Source organism: Hyperoodon ampullatus (genome assembly GCF_949752795.1).
Source record: "Hyperoodon ampullatus genome assembly, chromosome: 1".
Lineage (NCBI taxonomy): Eukaryota > Metazoa > Chordata > Mammalia > Artiodactyla > Ziphiidae > Hyperoodon > Hyperoodon ampullatus.
Genome location: NC_136914.1, coordinates 215523990 through 215542511, shown reverse-complemented (window position 1 = coordinate 215542511; position 18522 = coordinate 215523990). Strand labels below are relative to the sequence as shown.

General features: G+C 42.2%; 1 protein-coding gene across 2 annotated transcripts in view; it reads right to left on the bottom strand.

Annotated features, from left to right (window-relative positions):
• Positions 1-18252, bottom strand: part of ENO4 (enolase 4) — a gene marked incomplete at both ends in the record, with an annotated part of 28967 nt that extends 10715 nt beyond the window's left edge. For both annotated transcript variants that reach the window (XM_079715927.1, XM_079715928.1), the window contains 9 exons: positions 2381-2548; positions 4761-4817; positions 7980-8033; positions 9393-9524; positions 9619-9784; positions 11483-11632; positions 13623-13813; positions 14515-14643; positions 18088-18252. In XM_079715927.1, the coding sequence (XP_079572053.1) occupies positions 2381-2548; positions 4761-4817; positions 7980-8033; positions 9393-9524; positions 9619-9784; positions 11483-11632; positions 13623-13813; positions 14515-14643; positions 18088-18252 (1212 nt within the window). The remainder of the gene's footprint in view (positions 1-2380; positions 2549-4760; positions 4818-7979; positions 8034-9392; positions 9525-9618; positions 9785-11482; positions 11633-13622; positions 13814-14514; positions 14644-18087) is intronic.
• Positions 18253-18522: the final 270 nt, after the last annotated feature.

Genomic DNA, 18522 nt, shown 5'->3' with positions numbered 1-18522 from the left:
GATGACATGATACTATACATACAGAATCGTAAAGAGGCCACCAGAAAACTACTAGAGCTAACCAACAAATTTGGTAAAGTTCCAGGATACAAAATTAATGCACAGAAATCTCTTGCATTCTTATACACTGATGAAAAATCTGAAAGAGAAATTAAGGAAACACTCCCATTTTCCATTGCAACAAAAAGAATAAAATACCTAGAAATAAACCTTCCTAGGGAAACAAAAGACCTGTATGCAGAAAACTGTAAGACACTGATGAAAGAAATTAAAGATAATACAAACAAACAGAAGGAGAGATATACCGTGTTCTTGGATTGGAAGAATAAATATTGTGAAAATGACTATACTACCCAAAGCAATCTACAGATTCAGTGCAATCCCTATCAAATTAACAATGTCATTTTTTTACAGAACTAGAACAAAAAAATCTTAAAATCTGTACGGACACACAAAAGACCCTGAATAGCCAAAGCAGTCTTGAGGGAAAAAAAAACAGAGCTGGAGGAATCAGACTCCCTGACTTCAGACTATATTACAAAGCTACAGTAATCAAGACAGCATGGTACTGGCACAAAAATAGAAATAGAGATCAATGGAACAGGATAGAAAGCCCAGAGATAAACCTATGGTCAACTAATCTATGACAAAGGAAGAAAGGATATACAACTGAGAAAAGACAGTCTCTTCAATAAGTGGTGCTGGGGAAACTGGACAGCTACATGTAAAAGAATGAAATTAGAACACTCCCTAACACCATACACAAAAATAAACTCAAAATGGATTAGAGACCTAAATGTAAGGCTGGACACTATAAAACTCTCAGAGGAAAACATAGGAAGAACACTCGTTGACATAAATCACAGCAAGACCTTCTTTGATCCACCTCCTAGAGTAATGGAGATAAAGACAAAAATAAACAAATGGGACCTAATGAAACTTAAAAATTTTGCAAAGCAAAGGAAACTACAAACATGACAAAAAGACAACCCTCAGAATGGGAGAAAATATTTGCAAACAAATCAACAGACAAAGGATTAATCTCCAAAATATATAAACACCTCATGCAGCTCAATATTAAAAAAAACAAACAACCCAATCCAAAAATGAGCAGAAGACCTAAATAGACATTTCTCCAAAGAAGACATACAGATGGCCAAGAAGCACATGAAAAGCTGCTCAACACCACTAATAGAGAAATGCAAATCAAAACTACAATTAGGTATCACCTCACACCAGTTAGAATGGGCATCATCAGAAAATCTACAAACAACAAATGCTGGAGAGGGTGTGGAGAAAAGGGAACCCTCTTGCACTGTTGGTGGGAATGTAAATTGGTACAGCCACTATGGAGAACAGTATGGAGGTTCCTTAAGAAACTAAAAATAGAACTACCATATGACCCAGCAATCCCACTACTGGGCATATACCCAGAGAAAACCATAATTCAAAAAGACACATGCACCCCAATGTTCACTTCAGCACTATTTACAATAGCCAGGTCATGGAAGCAACCTAAATGCCCATCGACAGATGAATGGATAAAGAAGATGTGGTAAATATATACAATGGAATATTACTCAGCCATAAAAAGCAACGAAATTGGGTCATTTGTAGAGATGTGGATGGACCTAGAGACTGTCATACAGAGTGAAGTAAGTCAGAAAGAGAAAAACAAATATCGTATATTAACACATATATGTGGAATCTAGAAAAATGGTACAGATGAACCAGTTTGCAAGGCGGAAATAGAGACACAGATGTAGAGAACAAACGTATGGACACCAAGGGGGGAAAGTGGCGGGGTGGTGGTGGTGTGATGAATTAGGAGATGGGGATTGACATGTATACACTAATATGAACAAAATAGGTAACTGACAAGAACCTGCTGTATAAAAAAATAAATAAAATAAAATTAAAAAAAAAAAAAGTGAATCACCAGCAGAAACTCAAAGAACCACATGTCTAGAAGGGCTTATGAAGTCATAGGTACAACTGACCCACTTTTTATGCTTGACCAATTCTGCATTCACCAACCAAATGAATGTACTCTGCAGAACATACCAGTTTGTTAAATTATTTTTCAATAGTTCTCATGATTTCAATGTAAGCAATTCATTTTAGTCATTTTTATTACAGAATTTCTATATATAATTATTGTGACATTTCTGTTAATTTTTAAAGTTATATGGTTATGTTATTGTCTGGTCATTAGGTAACTTGCCTTTCTCAACTCCAGTATATTTGGACCCCTCCCATGATACTAACATAAAAAATAGGATTTATTTGGAAATATGTACAAATAGGCTCTTCTTTTGAGTTCTAATTTAAAAACAATAAAAACGCAACACAAAGTAAATGTTCTGGAGTGGAAACTTACATAGTCCATAAGTTCATGTGCAGCACAGTTGATGGCCAGATGGAGATTCGTTCCCATTTCTAGCCCCAGTTTCGCACAGATTCCTTGTATTAGGAGCAGTGGCTGCTCTATGGTGTCATAATTAATGGTTAAACAGCCAAGATGGGACATCTTGCCAGTGACCTGCTGCTTCAGGATCAAGAAAATCATGCACATAAATATAGCACATTAAGGTTCTTGGGGCTTCCAGTGGTTGGCAATTTGTAACCAGACACAGCTCTCCAAATACGAGGTCCTCTGATTCTCGATTAATCCTGCCCCTAGTTCCCACTCATCTCTGCATATTTTCGGGCAGATAGTTGTCCTGCAGGATCTGGGAATAATTTTCTTACTCCCACGGTTTTCAAATTTGACCTGGGAACTGGGAACACACTTTGCTCTCTTTAGTTGCCCATGTTATTATCTCTTTATTGGCTCTATCATTGTACACGGGCTCACCTGAGCCATAACCACCAGGTTGGTGACTCTACAGGCTGTCCCTGTAAATGTCTGTCCTGCCTGTCCCTAACTGCCTTCTTCCTGCAAACCTGCTCTTTCCTATGTTCCATTTTCCTTTAGAAGACTGTAACTGTTAAAACTTAAAATTTTAACTCTCCTTCAGGAAAGGTTTTATTTTAAAAGGGATTGAAGACTTCAGCTAAAAGGATGCAGCACTGAGGATGCATTGCAGTGGAGGAAGACTGGAGGACCCAAATGACCTCAGGGGAAAGCAGCCATATGCTTCGACTGCAAGGTCAGCCTTGACGTGCCTTCATCATAAATTGTCACTATGCAATTTTAACGTAAGTTGAAGCAGTATCACTAAGGGGTGTGTGTGTGTGTGTGTGTGTGTGTGTGTGTGTGTGTGTGTGTGTGTACCAGTCTCAAAAGCAAACATGAAAGTAGGTATAAATATCCCATTTTTACTGATGATAGTACTAGTTAATTATAAGAACCATCCAACATTTTTAATGTCAGTGAGAGGAACCTTTTATTTGGCAAAGGAATAGTTGGGGAAACTTTTGTGTGTCAGTTAAGGAGTTTCATTACGGCGTCTTCAAAACTATGAAAGCATCACTTACTTGGTGCTTACTAAATGCCAGGTACCATTCTAAACACTTTACATAAAGTAAATACATTTACTCCTTACATCAATCCCATGAAGCAGGTACCATTATTATCCCTATTTAAGAGAGAGTTGAGTAACTTGGAACAGATTTTAATCCAGGTAGTTGAGCTAGAGTCCATGCCTCTAATTCTGGTATGGCTGCCTCTCTAGAATCTATCATCTCTCCTGTTTCTAATGGTGGGGGGCAGGGGAAGTAGTAAAGCTGATCTCAGGAAGGGCTGATCTTGGTCTAACTTTCTCAGAATACATCAGACACCCTGCTGGAGTGAAGGGAACAGAGCTGAGACTTGCTACTTGTTCACCGGCCCCTGCCTCTCTTGCAAGGTCCAATTCTAGTGTACACACCTGTCAAGGATTTTACTTACTGCCGTATCTGTTCACACATTTCTCTTCTCTCTCCCAAGTTTAAGGAGGAACTTAATTTTTTAGCTCCACCAAGTCCTCTCCTTCCTTTACTAGTCCTTCTTGCTGATGACTTCAACGGACCCTGAAGTCCCTGACATCCAGGTAGTGGTTGCAGGGTTATCAGAGCAAATGTCACACATGTGAGCAACCCTCATCCATTTGCATTATCTTCGGGGTTCTTGTTGGTTGTTCTAACTATATTGCTGAAAGTCAGGCATATAATAGTTGTATCTGTCAGAGCGCCCACAGTCACCAAAGTGATGGACTGATCAAGTCCAGCTGGTCTCCTGAGGCTCTGCAGCCCATTTTCACCAGGCTTGTTTGCCTGACCCTCCTGGCAAAATCTGAGCTCTGGCAATGGTTCACCTGAAATGGTGCCTCAGTGCTTCTGGGGGACCAGATGAAGGAATTGCTATCTTTTTGTGCCTTTTCTTTCTTTCTTTGGTAGTATTAAAATTAAAAGCCAAAACATCCTATATGCCTTTGAGCTAGTATTCAGAGGGACTCATCTTCCCCAGCACTTAACCTAGAGAGTTTCCCATGTAATCCTATTAGTCATAAGAGCCTCTCCAAGCCCTCTGAGATTTCACTTGGCCAGACAACTGCAAGCAGTGGTGGCCTGGCAGCCTGTTGCCAGAGAGGTGGGGGCAGAAAGATATTCCAGCTCGGGGGGTTGCCTGGTTTAGTCCCTTTGAAGCAGTATCACCGTGTGATTTCCATTTGTGTTAGGCCAGTCCTGGAGCAAAATGACTGGGAGAGGGAAATGGGGCAGGGAATATAGAAATGAACTGTCATACAGAAGCACAGTAAACAAATACATTTACTTACTTGACCTCTGTTGCCTCCATTATGAGCTTTTTTTGTCTCCGGTTTTGGAGGAGGGGACTGTGAGACAGAAGATAAAGACATATCACTCGGGATTTTCTGACACATCTGTGGCAGCAAGCAGAGCTTCAGGTCCTCTGGCCTGCCCACTGCTCTGGGGTTGAGCCAGTCACACTGCAAGTCACACACACACACACACACACACACAGAGGGATGATGCCAGCCACTCTTTAATTTCATAAACCTCAAACTGTTTCTCAAAATCAGGCACATGTTCCCTTTAGTTCATCCTTACATTCTGCCTCCAATCACATGTATGAGGTATGGATATACATGTTCATGCATTTCTACTTATATAAGTAATTATCCACTCATCATGTCCTGACTCCTGCTGTGTGCAGGAACTCTTTTTTTACAGGAGGATGTTAAGTCCCCTCCTTGTCGTTAAGGAATAACCACACTGTGGCATTTGCTTTTAAAGGCCCAACATATTGTTTTAAATATTCTCACAGTACAAACACCTTCTCTGGCAGGATGGGTTTGACTTTTGGAAGCAGCCCATGGTCATTAAATCTAGTGAATCTGGTGTGTGTGATGTCATCTGACATTAAAAGCAAAGATAATTACCAAATAGAAGCTTCCACAGTCTGGGGTATTGATGGCATGCTGTAACAAGGATTTAACCTGTTAAAGGATGCACTTTAATGCCCAGCATTCATTGGCTGTATAAGCTGCAGCATGTTTGTCAAGAATCAACATGGTTCACACACACACTCCAGTATATGCAAATACAGAAGTTATCCTGCTTCTTTTCACTATGGAGTCAGCTGAAGTTTCTATCCCTGGTAAAAATAACATAGGAAGCAAATTGATGTGCCAGGCAGGAGAGATACAGTGGTGAACGAGACGCACAGGCACTGCCTTGGGAGCCACGGTCTAGGGAGGCAGACACGTGCGATGCAGGTAACACCCAGGGAGGACGGGGGTGTGATGTCGAGTGCAGAGCAAGGGGACATCCTTTGCTCTTGTAGAAGAGTCAGGCAAGGGGACTCAGAAGAAGCTGATACCTCAGGGGTATGTGGGACTGCTGAACCCTCTGGGTCCAGAGCTGAGCAAAGGGCAAAAAGCCTTAAAGCAGAGCTTTTCAGCCTTGGCACTCTTGATACTTTGTCTGGATAATCCTTTGCTATGGAGGGCTGCCTCATACATTGTAGGAATGTGTAGCAGCATCCCTGATCTCAGCTTTCTAGATGCCAGGAAAGTCCCACCCTCCAAGCTGGGACAACCCAGAACGTCTCTGGGCATCGTCCCTTGGGCAAGATCACTCCCCATTAAGAACCACTGCCTTAATAGAACATATTGATACATTTTACTGTGTCAGAACTTGAAAAGAAAAAAATTCCTATGACTGCATAAAATACAGTTAAAAGGTAGGCAACATGATGAGGAAAATATGTAAAACATGCAGAAAGGATTGAAGCCTTTACTGTAGAAAGAATTCCTAGGTATCAGTAAAAGATGAACACAAATAAAAAGGGCAAAGAAGTAAAGCAACCTGTAGAGTGATTTGTGCAGAATTTTGTATGATTTTAAACACAAAACACACTATATATTTGTATGTGTGGTGTCTGTGTGTCTGTGTGTATAAATACAAAAGAAAGGCTAGAAGACCGCACTAAATTTTTAACAGTCATCTAGAGTCCCTCTAGAGATGGGACTGGAACTGAGGGTAGTAGTGGCTGTGGGGTCGAGGGAGGGGGAGTTAGTACCGGCGGGGAGGGGGGACTAGCTCTACCAGTGTTTGAATTTTCACAGGAACATTCATGAGCTGCTTGTATAATTAAAAATCAGTTGTATATTTAAAATTGTATAATTAAAAATCTGGAAGTCAGGATGATTGCAGAGAGCTCAGAGATCCTGAATTCCCTAATATTCTGAGCTGGACTTCTTCCACCTGCTCTGATAACCACCACCACTGTGTATTGTTCACTGCTGGGTCCGCTCCTGCTCTGAGCACATTGCATATATTCAGCTCGTTTACTCCTCACAATGTATCACACCCATTTTATAGACGACAAGGCTGAGGCAGAGAGGTTATATAATTGGCACAAGGTCACACAGCTAGTAAGGGGCAAAGCAGAATACAAGGTCAGGGTTAACTTGTCCGAGTCTCTGCAGATTGGTCACCCATAAAACAGTTGTCCTCCTGAAAAGCACCCCGGAAACTGGCTCCAGGCTGGTGCTTAAAGCAATTCTGATCAACTCTAGGGCTTGGGCCCCCACCACCCTCCCCCATCACATATTCTGTGGTGGCAAGGTAGCACTGGAGCCAAAGTTCCTTTATGTCGTACTGAGATTATATCTCGGCCCCCATCCTGCTGGGGAAGGAGCTGGTGCTTCCTAATCATGTAGCTTAAAAGCCTCACACTAAATAAATATTGGGTCCTGGATTAGATCCTGGAACAGAGGAAGGACATTAGTGGAAAAACCAGTGAAATTCAAATAAAGTCTGGAGTTTAGTTATTAGTAATGTAGCATGTTGATTTCTTAGTTTTGATGAATACGCTATGGTAATGTATCCTGTTAACCTTGGGGGAAACTGGGTGAGGGGTATTTGGGAACTCTCTGCACTATCTCTGCAACTTCTCTATAAATGCAGTATTATTCTAAAATAAAAGACAAGGATTGGGTCTCTCAGCCCTGCCACATCATTGTGCATTACCCCAGTTAGAATATGATGGAACAACCCGCTGACTCATACAGCTGCCCCTAATACTGCCTCTGTGACTTTCCCCCTCAAGGGCCGCTCAGCCAAGGGTGCTTGTTTGCCCAACACCAGGATTCTAAGCAGGCACAAGTGCTTGTGCCTTAACCAGGATTCTAAGCAGGCACAAGTGATTGTGCCTTAACCATTATACAAAACTGCCTCTCACTAATCCTAGGGGCCAGATCCTTTCTTTCTTTGCAAATCCAAAGGGATGATCTTAGCATAGGGCCAGCTGCCTCAGAAATCAAAACAAGATTGTTAAGTTCCATTAGAAACTGGACCCATAGCCAATGAGGGAATGTATAAGCTTGGCTCATATGGGAAACCCAAAGAAAATTAATATGTTTTCATATCTGTAACAACAATATTGATTTCGTTGCATAATGAACTATAATTTGGTTACTAGAAGGTATATAAGCATCAGTTATTAGATACCATAGATTCTCTTTACATACCATTTCAATTGTTTTGTTAATGTGTTTCTGAATTTCCAGAAGCATGTCCACACCCTGTAAGTAGAATAACCATGATCTTCCACAACTGCAGTCTAGAATTTTAAACATAAAAACGTATACCACACATGGCTATTTCTAACTCAGAAAATCTGTAGGGTCCCTGATAATGCATCCTGGTTAGTGAATTACATATGGCCTACACAATCAGAAGATTAAATGTTAATCTTCAACCCTCAATTTTTATTTGGTTGAAAATGAATGAGAGGTTTTTCTTCTTCATTATCCTCTCTTCATTGTTCAGAACTGATTGGTTGGATCAAGTTAACTTCATTCTCTTTCATGGTCTCCTGACCAACCTTCTTGCAATACATGTCACAGGTCATCAAGGGATTCTGTGTGATAGTGTTTGAATTAGTATAAATCCACTGTCACTTAGAAAGTAGAAAAATGTATTCTGATGATGGTGGGATCTGCATATGGAGACAGATGAAGAATGACATGCCAAATGCTCTGGTACCCAAATAGCAGATATTAACTGAAGGAAAGATCCTGGCACCAGGATCTGAACATGATCTGACAGATGGTGAGCCAGATATAAATCCTAGTCTTCCAAAATTGATAGAAGTGGGTAATGACTATTCTCCTTAAAAAAGAATTCTTTATCATAAACAAATTATCTTGAGATTTAAAAAAATGATTGCCACTAGCTTAGATAAAATATCAGTCAATATACTACCAGAGGGGATGGAGCTTCCTGTACTTTTCCTGTAAACACCCACTACAGGACACGAATGTTTAGTTCTCCCGAATGCCTAATTGGTGGAATAATTCATGAAGATTTAAAAAGGCATACTGACTCATTCATGCCGCTGAAGAACAATGAGACACTAACAAACCTCTGAGTAGTAAAGATGCCACTTAGGATTCCTTCATTCCATATTCCATAAACATGCACTAAACCTCTCTTACGTGCCAGGCAATCTGCTAGGCCCTGCAGTTCCTACTTAACAGAAGGGCTGCTATGAAAGTGCCACCTTCCTCTTGTTGCAGCCACAGTGCATAGACTAGTAAATTAAAAAATCTCAGTTGCCCCAAAGAATATCCTTCCAGCACTATCAAGGTGTGCAAAGTCACTCGCCCGTGGCTTGTCTGTGAGCCACTAGCATGAGTCACTGTTGTGATGAGCTGGAGATCCAAGGTGGTCTAAATTTGGCTCTCTTTCGTTTGAGGTCTTGTTTTCATCCCACTTCCCTAATTTCCTAAATTTTTTTTCTCATTTTATATTTAATTCCTTTTCCCTTGGTGTCATAAGCCTTAGGAACATACACTAAAAACTCATTGATGATGAAGGCTTTTTTTTTTTTTTTTTTTTTTTTTTTTTAAGAAAAGGTAGTTTGAGATAATGTAAGGTACTTGTTTAGCTGTTAATCCAGGACGGGGTATACAAATCACTTCTTTCATTAAATTCAGCTTGCCAGGTGATGACTTCCCACAGCTGACCAGAGATACCATCAGGAGAGGTATAGTTAGCTTTGCTGGCTGATCCTGAAAAAGGGGGAAAGCAAGGGGAAATGAGAAACATCGTTCATTATCTTGAGATACTCATGGGTGCTTGTAAAGGAATGTAATGGGTACTAACCTGGTGGTGCTTCAGCAGTGCAATATTTAAGTATAGAGGATTATTGCCCAGCACGGCACTGGTTTTGGCAACAGCCAGTGACACAGCTCCTATGGCCATGCTGCCACAGAGTATGGGTTCAACAGGTTCTGGGGGTATCATTGGTTTTTTTGTAAGAGTATCCTTCCTCCCTGAAGAAAAATATATTGATAAAAGATTGCTTTCTAGAAAGTTTGACTATGATAAAACTATATATCTTTTTAATGCTTTACTTATAGATGTGAAGGCCCAGCATAAAGAAGGGTTGAAAGCTGAGGCTGGCAAGAAAATATTCACCACCTCGACCCCCGAGAAGTTTCCGTCTGATGTCACTGACTACTCCCTAATGCTCAAATAATCCTTAGCCATGGATGTTGCCTAAGAAACTTTAGAACATTCAGTATTAAATCCTTCAACAGTCATGTGGGGCAGATATTGTTATCTCACCTAAACGGGGGCTTAGGTTCGAAGACTTGCCCAATACCTAACAGAAAGTGAATAGGGGGAGGATTTGGACGGTCTTTGAATTCCAAACCCTTTGTTTTCCTACGTTCCACCACCGCTCTTTCATACCCAGCTTCCTGTTGAATTTCTCATGTGAATATCTAACTACTTATCTTGCTTGCCCACCCCAAACGGATGCCCTTTTCTATGAGGACTTCCTTCCAGATCTAACCATCCACCCGGAATCCTCACCCATCTTTCACTCTCACATATTCTCAGCCACCCCGTCTGATCAGGTACCACAATGTCCATAATAAATCTCTAGTTTTCCTCCTGTCCTCTCCTTCCCCACAGCTACTGAGCTGAGTCAGGTAGGTAAGACAAGTGGAATAAGATGTGTGAACACCCAGCGCATATTAAATGTGTAGCAAATTACTGTCCCCTCCTACTTCTTCCCTTCTTACCTTCCAAGTTCTATCCGTCAAAAGAAACCACCAAATGAACACCTATTGGCAGTCTCTACCTATGATTCAGTAGTGGTCATCCCCAGCCTCCAGGAGAAGATTGGTCTACCAGGATTCTTCTGCTTTGGGCAACTCTCCTCCCCTCTCTGGGCCTCAGTATCTAAATCTATGAAACAAGACATCTTGGCTTCACGATCCCTTTGGTCCCTGCTTCTTGCGCTTTCTTATTTAATGGAACCCACACTTATCTGGTGTTTAGTTTGTTTCCGGCATTGTGCTAGGCGCTGGCAGTGCTAAACTGAATGAGGCATGACTCATGTCCTCCGGGAGCATGTTGTAGTTGGACAGACACACGAATCACTGTTACAACAGCTCTAGCAGCAGCTCCGGAATTAACATACTGGAGGAGCTGAGGTTAGCCATATGTTGGAAGGCATGGAACAAAGGGCCACGATAACTTTAAGATTATTTGTCTTAAAATAGCAAGGTCTTCCAAAGATAAGTTTCATTAATATATTAGCTATGACTGAGGAAATGTTGGTTATCCATATCAAAGGATATCATTCATCTTTAAAATGTGGAGTGGCTTTCTGAGGAGCTAATGGGAATTTTGAGGAGCGGTTAAAGGTCTCCGTGCCACCCTCCCCTTCCCTGCCTTGGGCATTGCCACTGTTCAGTGCACTCTGTTTACTAAGTGTTCACCTGTGGGTAAGAAATATTTTTATCTTACAAATAAAAATAGAGGGTGGGGTGGGGGAAAACCGTGCCCACCTCACACAGTAGCTTTAAGCAAGGAAGTGGCGTGGAGGGTGGATGGTACCTGGTGGGACTCCAACCTAGGTCTGCAGCAGAGAGACCTGAACTTGGAAAGGCAGTCCAAGTTTCAGCCTTTCTTCCTCCACCTTTGTTACTAATGGTTCTGCAGGATGATAAGCCACCGACCTTGCTTTTGTCCTTTTTTTTTGGCTGGAGGTGGAGGAGGCAGTGGTGGTGTTAGAGGTGAAGGTGTAGGCACTGTGGAGTCTTCCAGGCTCTTTTCCAACTCTTTTCCCTCCTTATCTTCTTGTACTTTACTTTCAAAGAATGTCCTTAATGGTAAGAAAGTATAACTTTACAATGAGATATTGAGAAATATCACTCGTAATTCTGGTCATGTTTTAGTGCTGACCCCAAAATGTTTCAGTAGTTAACTCTGCTTTTTAAGCTACCTAAGAACAAATCAGCTTCAATTTCCAAGGCTAAAAAATGATGCTGTTATAAAACTATGTTCAAGAACTGAAAATCATTTGGGCCTGGAAATAAATGTTTAAAGATTTTAGGTGCTCATTTTAAAAATTATCTGAGCCCTGTTTGTTATTTTTTAAAGTAAAATTTGAAGATATAGTTTGATTAAGGGCTATTGGATTTTCTTTTTGAATAAATGACGATCAGACTAAAAATGAGGCAAGAATAGACAGTAAAATATATAGCACTATGTGCAGGACTTCCTTTTCTTTCTTTCTTTTCTCTTTTTTTTTTTTTTGAGGTGGGTGCTTAAAATGAACAGTTAAGAAAACTGTTGGGAAATCCAGCTTAGGTGCATCTACATAAAATATCAGCTCCCCGGAATAAAAAGAGGCTAAAAGCTTCCACAGACATAACAATAATAACAAGCCAGAAAAAAAAAAAAAAAGACATGGGAATCAGATTTGCACCAGATGCCAATGGGGCAGTGCCTTTAAAGTACTGAGAGAAATTGATTTCAAATGAGAATTCTATACTCAGCTAAACTGTAAACCACAAAGGGAAAGTACTGACATTTCCACACATGTAAGAACTCAAAAAATTTACATCCCAAATACCCTTTTCTCATCCTTACTTTTAAAGGTTGGAATCCAGTAATTTAAGAAAGAGGACAATATGGGATCCAGGAAACAGGAGAACAATGAAGGGATGTCTTATGGCATCTCTTTAGTAGGCCTAAAGAGGAACCAGTCAAAATGGGAGATTTGGGAGGGAAAACTCCAGGAAAAAAGGAATGTAACAGAATAGAAAGTATGACTGAGAGCTTGGGAAAAAATAAGGATGTGTTAATAGCAAATAACACCCTGGAAAAATGGTACAGATGAACCGGTTTGCAGGGCAGAAATAGAGACACAGATGTAGAGAACAAATGTATGGACACCAAGGGGGGAAAGTAGCGGGGGCGGGTGGTGTGAGGAATTGGGAGATAGGGATTAACAAGTATACACTAATATGTATAAAACAGATAACTAATAAGAACCGGCTATATAAAAAAATAAATAAAATTAAAAAATTAAAAAAAAAAGATTGCCTAAAAAAAAAAAAAAGCAAATAACACACACACACAAAGGACTAAGTGGAATAGCATTCAAAAACTGTAAGGCAACCAAAAACTATTCAAACACGTTTTTTATAAGGTCATGATCCAACTCTGAGGCAAATTAAAATGTGAAGTTATGCACAATTAAGCAAGTGTTGAAGCTTAGAGAAAGAGAATCCAGTTGACCTTCTTTGACCAAGAGGGTTGTGGCGTTGGACCCACACAAAAGGAAAAGTAATACTAACCCACACTTGGTTAGGCATTGAACAGTGCTCACGTAGCCCTAGTAAACAGTTCCTTGGTTTTCACATTTTAGAGTCAACCTATGGGCAAAACCTGGAAGACTTGGTTGTGTCTGGAGGTCAGAACATAAGCATCACCCACTGGGCTATATAAAAGGATAAGAGAGGCTCATGGACCAGGGGGGCATGTGAGGAGGTGGAGAGGGGGAAAGGAGGACGTCTGGATTCTTAATCCTTTTCCTGAGAAACTTTTCACTGAATCCTAGGAAAGCTCTATGCATAAAAGAGGCCAAAAGGCCTTATGTAGCCTTACAAAGTAAAATTTTAATAACAGGGTTTTCAGAAGAAAAACAACATTTTATGCTAAATTTTGCTGCTTTAGCATATGCTTCTTAATTGACTTCCCGACTGTACCCTATAGATATGACAGACCCATTTCATTGGCAGGTGAAATGGAAAGAAAAGAGGTACATAGTTACACTGGACACTTACATTTCAAAGTGCGAAATTTACCTGAGCACCTGATCCACCTCAGCCTGGTTGGAAGGAGCTAAGCCCTGAAGCTCCTTGGTGATGGTTTCGTTGACCCACCGCACCGCAGTGCTGACGGCATCTGACCTTTCTAATTCCTCTGCTTCAACCAGCTCCGGTAGAGCGTTCTCATGGACTTTGAAGGGGGTTGAGATCACCACAGAACATATATTCTGAAAACAATACAAACGTGTTCTACATTCTCCCTACCTTTCACGGGAAATAGGAAATTGAATGTATCCAGCTTTTAAGGTACATGATATTTTATCACCAATTTCAAAGAGAAAATGAGAATCTATAATTTTCTTTGAGATATTTTTATAGCTATTGAAACATGATGGAACCCAACTTGAAGGAACGTTTAAAGTTATTACCTTGTTAAAATACCCTTCTAAAAACCCTACATTGAACTTCATTTTTATCACTACCTCTCTAAAAAATAGCTAAAAGGAGACAAATTTAATCATAATTATTTTCATTTATGAAAATGAATTTTTCTTTATGTAGATCGGTCTATATATCTATAAATCTATATATAAACACATGAATCTATAACCCTATCTGCAGATTTAGAGAACTCATGACATTAATAATGTCAGAGTTTTTTAAACTATTTTTGCCCCATTTCCTTTCTCCATCTTGGATCATCTTCAGGTTAGCAAGTCATGTCTGTACCAGTAGTACACATAACCTAATAAACCATCATGGAAGATTGTATGATTCATGCTTTGTTTTCCTAATTACCTACATATAGTGTGTGTATTTCGCACACACTGAATTTCAAAACGTTAATTTTCCACAATTTAGACAATACATGCTAATAAATGCAGTGGAGCCAGGACATAGTGAAGAACACATTTAAGCTGCCTCCTACCTTGGGAAAATTTTGAACGGTGCAGAATATTTCCACTTGTAGTGTTGGAAGCCCCAGTCCATCCAGCACATTTTTCCCCACGACTTTGCATATGGTGGGAGGCTTTGCAAGTTTAGAAAAGCAGTTTGCCTTCAACACACACACACAAAAAAACACAAAAATCACAATACCACATCTAATTTATCTTTAAAAGGTCATTCACATTTACTCTAGTTTCTACTAAACCTCTCCTTGAATGTCCTCCTCGTTCTGGGATCAGTCTAGCAGCTCTGCGGGAACGTTCAGAGATTTGGATTTAGCCTCTGGTACGTGGGGCAGTTTGCTTTTTGAACTCTCAGAAGAAACTCGCAAACATGTCTTTATTTAAAGGTCTTGTGTCACTCTTTAGTGGGCCCTAACCTATCCTTCTGTCCAAGATACCGAAGTCAATTTGGTCTCTAGAATACTGTGACGCATTCAAACCTAAAAAAACCTTAAGTGGGTCTATTTTCATTCCTCCCAACAAGGCACCAGATATTTTAATGGTGAAGACTTATGCAGAGGCTGTATTTCACTTACCATCAGATCATGCGTAGAACTACATGGTTAGAGAGGATTGTTGGAACCTTAGTAACAGCAGTTTCATTGATGTGGAAGATCAGAAGTCGTTTGGAAGTGATCCAAGAAAGAGACGGAAGAAAGAGAATGAAGCTGAGGGAGAAAGTCCACTCAAGGAGCCTGAGTAAAAAGATTCAGTACGGTGTCCCGACGCAGAGGGGCGGAAGCTGGGAGAGAAGGAAGAGGGGCGAGTGAAGGCCCACCCTCCTCACCCCCTTTATCACCAGACAGTATCCGCTCTTCATTTTCATTTAGCAGACCAGGCCTCTTATCTTTCACTTCAAAATCCAGTGACCTCAACCTACATAACAGGTCATTAATGCCCATCAGCAGTGTGCCAGCACCAAGGTGATGGCCAGGAGAACTAAAGCAAAAGCCAACTTTCAAGCTATCCGTGCGTTTGAAGGATGATGGTTTGTATATGACAGGGTAAGTACCTAAATGTAGTTAGATAGAATCGGGAGAAGAAAAACACGATCTAGCTTATACTTTGTGAGTTCAATTCAACAAGCAGTGAGCACCTACAATGTACCACATGCTGTGTTAGGAGGAGAATGGAACAAACTTTTAAAAAATGCTTAGGAGGTACCTTGAAGGCGTGACTTTGTCTTGTTTATCACTGTATCACATACCACAATGCCTGGCATATTTAGGATTCCATACATTAAATCTTGTATACATTCATAAATGTCAGACACAAACCTTGGGCACATTTGTATACACGACGTCATTAAATTCTCAAACTCTCAATTATAAGTTTTATGCAATAGTAATATTGTTGTTGCCCACGGGCATCTTTCCCATCCCTGAATTCCTCTAATATGTAAGAGAAGCATAGAAGAAATGGCATTTGAGTTGGACACTGGAGGTTGTGTAGTAGTTCAACAGGCAGACAAGAGGGAGGAACTGAGGGCAGGTACTTCAGGTAGAGGGAATAGGATAAGTGAAGGGGAGGGAATTGGGGAAACTTCACGCTGTAGGGGGAAGTCAGTGCGCCTGTGCGGTGGAGCGGTGGGGGAGGGGCACGGGAGTTGAGCCTGTTACCGAGGTAGCCGGGCGAGCACTGTGAGTCACACACTGGAACGTGTTTAATCTTACTCAGCATGCAAGGGGGAACCACAGGAAGCTTCTGAGCAAAAGAATGATGGTCAGATTTGGGATTAGGAACATTGCTCTGGCAGCACTGTTGGGGATGGACTTGATAGAGGGGGAGACTAGGTGAGAATAAGGATGGCCAAAACCGGGGCAGTGACTGGGAAGATGAAAAGGAGGTTGCCTTTATGCCAATCCAATTCCTGAACACCCTTCAAAGCCCAAGCCAAAACTCTCAGATGCTACAGCCCACAGGCATCTTCCCCACCCCTGAATTCCTATAACAGGCACACAGTGATCTATTCCTCAGTCTAGCATACAATCCTATATCACCCTATCGATTACTCCAGTTATCTTATGTATCGGTGGCTTTTGTCCCTAACTGAGGTATAAACTCCCAGAGAGCTGGGCAAACCAAAGACCTGGCTACCTAATAGGCTGGTTAGAGCACTACACTGGGGACAAGAGTCCAAGTTTCCAGTCTTACCTTTTGCACTAAGTAGCGGTGAGACAAGGGCTTGGTGTCTTTGTAAACTGAGGAAGTCGTTAACTTTCAAGAATTCCTCTAGCAAGAGACAGTGGAAAGATAATGGAATTGGGAGTTGCATTCACTCATTCATCTCACCAATAGTTCTTGACTCTCCACTATGCACCACGCACTCTACTAGGGACTAGGGAAACAGACCGGGTTTGATTTCTCACTGTCATTCACTGTGTCCCTTGGGAAAATCATTTAAATTCACTGGGCCACAGTTCTTTATTTGTAAAACAGGAATCATAATGTTCACCTCACCGTGGTCCTAAGGATGAAGTGATATCACATAAAGCACATAGCACAAGGTGCATCAATGAACACCTCCCTCCGCCCCTCCCCCAGTTTGATGTATAGGCCAGGACCGAGAAAAATAAACATTCGTGGAACATCCCCTATATTAACTGCATCTACAAGGTGTGGTTTTGAACCCTGCAAACACATCATGCTTCTTCACAGCATTTAAATACTCTGCTTGGTGTTGGCATATTGCCTCACCATAGTGCAAATTCCTACCAGTCCCAACCATGATGCCTTCCAGAAGGTGGGTGTTGGTTAGTACTTATGGATCTGGAAGTGAGAAAACGCTTGCCTTTGTTTCAACTGCCCACTGCTTAAGGCTAAGATGTGTGCCAGATGGTGCGCTGGGCACAGGGCTTAGGAGGGGTATATGAAAAGGCCGCCGCTCTCCATAGGAGCTCACAAGCTGCCCAGGGAGGATTTCAGTACATGCAGGGGACGCTACAAGGACCTGAAGGACGATTAGTCCTGGGCAAAGTGGGCAAGACTCTGATCTAAATTTTAAGTCTAGGTGCGAGCTGGTCAGGTGGGACGGGCATCCAGGACGGGAAGGGCGCACAAGTCAAGGAGCGGACATTTGAAATCGACTGAAAACTTGGCAGCGATGGGAGCCTGCTGGGTATGAGGCCCCGGGGTAGGCTGAGGCTAAGCTGTAGCGAATACCAAGGTGTTCGTCCCGTGGTCAAAAGGAGGCCGCTGAAGGTTAGTAAACTGAGCTACGAGGTATTAAGGTCTGTGATTAAAAAGTCAACTGGCAACCGTGGCAGGCCCGCCCAGAGGTAGCGAGGATGCCTGCCAGGTCCTGAGCTGTCACCTAGAGTCCTCATTCCTCTAGCAGCTTCCAGTCCACCACTTTCTTTCTCGAGGTTCCTTCACCCAGACTTCCGCCCTGCTTCTTCCCTTCAGGGTCGCGGCTCCGCGCAACTACTGCCCCCGACCCCGCGGCGGCGGCGCGCGTGCGCGACTCTGTGGCGCAGGCGCACGGCGTTGCCGCAGCGCGGGGCGTGGGGAGAGGGGCTGGAGAGGAGAGGGTTCTTGTCCCAGGTCCCTACCAGGTGCCCGTAGACATCGGCAGGCTGGAGGTAGAAGGTGGAGTTGAGCAGCTCTTCCAGCCTGCGCGGAACGTCGTTCTCCCGGTAGTACTCCATCGCCTGCTGCTTCAGCTTCTGCAGCTCCCTAGTGGTCCCACAGCTGCGGCCGCCGCCTTCTTCCCCCATGGTAGGAGATTTAAGGCTACAGCGGGGGTTAGCTGGGGGGCCCGCGAGCGTCCTCCCAGTCGCTAGGCAACGCAGCGAGATCCCGACCCCAGATCTCGCGATGCTTCCAGCCTCACGTTCTTCCCGCAGCCCGAGTAGCGAATGGCTACTTCGTCCTCCTCCCCCTCCCTCTCCCTGAGGGTTTGGCCCACTGGGTTGGGTTCATTGACTCTTGAGACCGGCTCCCTCCTGGCGTCGTTTTCCACTCTTTCCCCGAAGGTTTTCAGATGG